Source organism: Callorhinchus milii, unplaced genomic scaffold, assembly GCF_018977255.1.
Source record: "Callorhinchus milii isolate IMCB2004 unplaced genomic scaffold, IMCB_Cmil_1.0 Scaffold9, whole genome shotgun sequence".
Lineage (NCBI taxonomy): Eukaryota > Metazoa > Chordata > Chondrichthyes > Chimaeriformes > Callorhinchidae > Callorhinchus > Callorhinchus milii.
Window position 1 is genome coordinate 13,448,415 of NW_024704750.1, and position 4,525 is coordinate 13,452,939.

Here is a 4,525-nt window from a genome sequence, read left to right on the forward strand (position 1 = left end):
TGTGCACAGTAAACGTCTGCTTGAGCAATGAAAGGGAAATTTAACGCACTGATTCAAAAGAGTGTGGGAAAAAAAAGTCTATCATTAAATCTTGTGGAAATCTCACCTCTCTCTAGGAGAAGTGAAGTATAATCAGGGCAGAGGTTTATACTTGAATGATGTTAACTCATATGGGAACCTTCCTGCTCCTGAACGACTTCTTGGCTACTGAATAAGAGCCCCTGAATTGAACCAAAATGATCCTTATGTATTAATATCAAGCACAGACACAAAGTGAACGACCATTTATCCTGCCACTCTGACTCAAGATATTTAGTTATTCCTCGGTAGAGAGTGCACTTTTAACAGTAAGTATAATTCAACCACATTGAAAACACCGTCTCACAGTGCAATTATTTTACGTATTCCTAGATCATATCAAAAGTCAGTTAGTTAGCCGGTGCACCAAACATTACATTTGACACTGCAACGAGACCTTCTTTTTTACGCACCCGTAAGAGATAACGCATGACATGATTTCTAATATAGTGATTTTTAAAATATTTCCCACACGCCCCCCACCCCCTCCCCCCCCAAAAAAAGTAAAAATGTACCGGCAAGATAAACTTGAAAGTATTTACCTTGCCATCAGCATGCAACCTAATTATCTTAGCAAGATGCTGGGGTCTATTGTTTGCTGGTTTGTGCCCATGCCCCGCCTCTCCTGTCTGTCTAAAACCTGGCGCCTGGCTACAACAAACAAAAGCGAGGCGCTCGCAGGTCTATAGCCTCGACTCAATTAAGGCGGACTTCAATCACTCTCTTACGTGTACGTCCACAAGATCGGCGCTAACATAACACTGTTTATCCGTTCAGCAAATTTGCCTACTTCGCTGCTGAACCATGTCCATGAGCCCCAAGCACACTACGCCCTTCTCAGTTTCAGATATTTTGAGTCCGATCGAGGAGAGCTACAAGAAAGTTGGCATGGACGCAGCGGGCAACCTCGGAGCTCACTTGACAGCCTACCGGCAGCCTCAGGTCTCCCAGCCCGGGATGCAGCAGCACTCGCTCGGACATACTACTTCGATGCCTACGGCAACCTATCACATGTCGCACGGGGTCCCCCAGCTATCGCACACGGCTATGGGAGGCTATTGCAACGGCAATATTGGCAACATGGGCGAACTTCCTGCTTACCAAGACACCATGAGGAACGGTGCAAGTGCCACGAGCTGGTACGGGACGAATCCGGATCCACGCTTTTCATCGAGTAAGTCGAAATAACTGGTTTCTAATAAGGGAAATAGAGTGACTGGTTAACCGAGCAAACGGTTAGGAAAAAANCTTCACCAAAAATTGCCTGGAAATGTGCTGAAGTTGCAAATGCGAAGAGTTTATTCAAATTGTCTCCGATTGTTTATTTTTTTTCAATCTGTTTCCGATATCATGTTTTCCCCCAATCCGTGAGTTTGCCTCTTTTCCAGCATATCTTTCGTTTAAAGGTCGAAGCCCCTACAGTTTGTTTTAGAATCCATGTTTATTCCCAATATATAATTAATTCTGGTAGCGCATGCTTTTCTGTTTTTTTGGGGGGCTTTATTGAGAATAAATAAGCATAACTTCGGTTTCAATCGTTTTACTTCTGATTGGAACAAACTTTTTCTGACCACTCGAGGTATGTTACTTGAGTTTCAAACATTCTGCGAATGCAGCCACATTAAAGTGAGCAAATGTTTAAACAGTGCACGGGACATATGTGAAATAGGTTTTAAAAAATTGTTCAGTGCACAGGAAAGCAACCGCCTTATTTTATGTTGATAACTGTTTGACAATATTTAAATAATTTGTTTGCACTATCCTAAAGTCATTTTACGTACATTATATATGTACATAAAATACTATTTGACACCCGGATCATTTATGCACAAATTTCATTTTTGCTTTAAAAAATGAGCAGAGTTGCTTAATTTATTCAGTGTTTAAGATCTAAAATAAACTTAAATATCCTCTTGCAACTTTGAAATGTTCACTAAGATTAAACTGCTCAAATAAATCTTAATACTGGATGCTAACGTAGTTGGTCAGTAGTCTACACGCGTCTTGGGATTGTTTTTAAATTGTGCTGGAGTGAGAACACACTTGGTATGTCATAGTAACATTTATACTTACAGTGCACTGGCATATTGAAGTTCTTGTCTAAGCTTATTCATTTGTCCCTGTTTTCTAGTTTCCCGCTTCATGGCACCATCCTCAGGAATGAACATGGGCGGAATGGGCGCTTTGGGCTCCCTTGGAGATATTGGCAAACCTATGGCTCCTCTCCAGAGCACACCGAGGAGGAAACGCAGGGTGCTCTTCTCTCAAGCCCAGGTTTATGAGCTAGAAAGGCGCTTCAAGCAACAGAGATATCTCTCGGCCCCTGAAAGGGAACATTTGGCCAGTATGATCCATCTCACGCCTACCCAGGTGAAGATTTGGTTCCAGAATCACCGCTATAAGATGAAACGGCAAGCCAAAGACAAGGCGGCGCAACAGCACATGCAGCAAGACAGCAGCGCTTGTCAGCAACAACAGCAACTGTCGCCCAGAAGAGTAGCAGTACCTGTCCTGGTTAAAGATGGCAAACCATGCCAAGGGAGCGCCAGTGCCCCAACCACCACCATGCAGACCCAGCAGCAAGTTACCAACGCTGCAATCACAGTAGCTGCCAATGGCACTACTGCCCACGGCCCATCTCAAAGCCAGCAAGCAAATAGCACAGGTCAGACATCGGAATTAGGACAAACCTCAGCAAGCCCATCTCTCCAAAGCCACATCACTAGCTTGTCTCACTTAAACTCTTCCAATTCTGATTATGGTACAGCAATGTCCTGTTCTACCCTAATGTATGGCAGGACCTGGTGAATTGATTCACTCTATTTGTGTACCAGCTCCACGCTGTATTGGTTCATGTCTACTATGCTTTAATAAAAAGTACTATTTTGCGTAGATGTGCATCAATATAGGACAAATCTCCGGGTTGAAATGTGAAGTGATGGCTGAACGTTAAATTGTTTTTTGATAGACCTGAAGGCAGTAGTATATTGCTGATTGGTCATAATGTCGGATTGAATAGATTTGCTCGAATATGCAGATATATACTAAACGATACAGAGCACAGATCTGTTCATATGTAAGGTCTGTAAATATAATTTTTTTGGGGTGGCATCGTTTAGAAGAGATTTTTCGGAACATAATAGTGTTTAAAAAGCGACATCCTATAATATGCTTTCCTCCGAAAGAGAAGAAATGCAATAGTTTATTTAACACAACTTGGTATTCTCTTAGTTTTTACAATAAAACTTAGGTGTATATTTCTGTAAAATACACACACTGGGCCGAATTTATAGTTTTTAGTAATCTGTATATTACGCTGTAAAAAAAAACGTTTTCATGATGGACTAAGCGTGTACAGTATTTGATAGTTTGTTCGTTATTGACCGCGTCAGAGAGTCGTTTTTGTTGTAACTTAAAATAGGTAATCGGTGTAAATATAGTGCTGAGAGCTTCTAATAAATTATGAAACTTAAAACGAAATACTTAGAACTGTTTTTATTACATATTGTATCTTTGCTTTAATGCCACAGCTGTTTATTGCAGTGGCGATTGTAGCTCTCCATGCTGTAAAACATATCAAACTGTAGTTTTATTTTCCATAGTATAGGAAAACAAGTCGACAGTGTCACTTTTTCCAATTATCACAAGAGCAATGGGCCAGCTAGAAATGTCTTCCACGATTTTCTTTTTTTCAAGGCACCAGTGGAGGCGGGTGAACAAACACACAGGAACTGATAAGGTATTATATTTTGGTTTAATCACTGTTTACTATGAGAGCACGTGGACTAACTGAATAGTTTTCATACGCTTTGGTGGCTAGTGGGGGAGCAAGCAGGTCATTTTTACTGAGGAAACTGTGATTCCAATTTAGCTCATTTTGAAACGCTAAGTCCATTTCTATTATGGCTGTATTAACCCTGGCCCTGTACAAAGAAGGTAAAGTAAGTGCAATGCGGAATGACCTGCTCTGTTACCAGTGCTGTCGATAATCAGCAGCTCAAAGTCCAGATATGTCAAACGTTAGTGGTTTCAATTCGTGGATTGATCGTAAACTGCAGAGTTGACTAACGATGTTAAACACTCACATCGCCTCGCCGAAATTAATTTTGGATTAATTCCATAGAGCGAATTAAAGTTAAAGTAGATAATGAGGCCAAAGTGCATTTCAATTAAAGCGAGCGCGTATGATTTCTCCGTGGAAGACACTGTTTGCTTTGGCATTAAGGAAATCTCAGTTGTTTGCTGTAGACAAAAGGCAGTGATCTACATGTTGCTCGGCCGGGCTCAGGCCCATTTAAAACTAGGCTTGCAGTCATCTGGGTATTTTAGTATTGATTGAATACACATTTTTCAAATGCCGATTAAATATTTTCAATTAAAACAACCAAACGACCTGCTTTGGGTTTCATGTACATTTTCTGAATCGTATGCTCACTTTATCGGTAAA

The 4,525-nt window shown here is 41.0% G+C and overlaps 1 protein-coding gene across 1 annotated transcript; it reads left to right on the forward strand.

The window, feature by feature from the left end:
* The first annotated feature begins 882 nt into the window (after nt 1–882).
* On the forward strand, nt 883–3,293 carry nkx2.1 (NK2 homeobox 1). Its single transcript, XM_007893352.1, has 2 exons — nt 883–1,252; nt 2,210–3,293. The coding sequence occupies exons 1-2, from the start codon at nt 883–885 to the stop codon at nt 2,884–2,886; spliced, it is 1,047 nt and encodes a 348-aa protein (XP_007891543.1). The 3' UTR covers nt 2,887–3,293.
* The last annotated feature ends 1,232 nt before the right edge of the window (nt 3,294–4,525 follow it).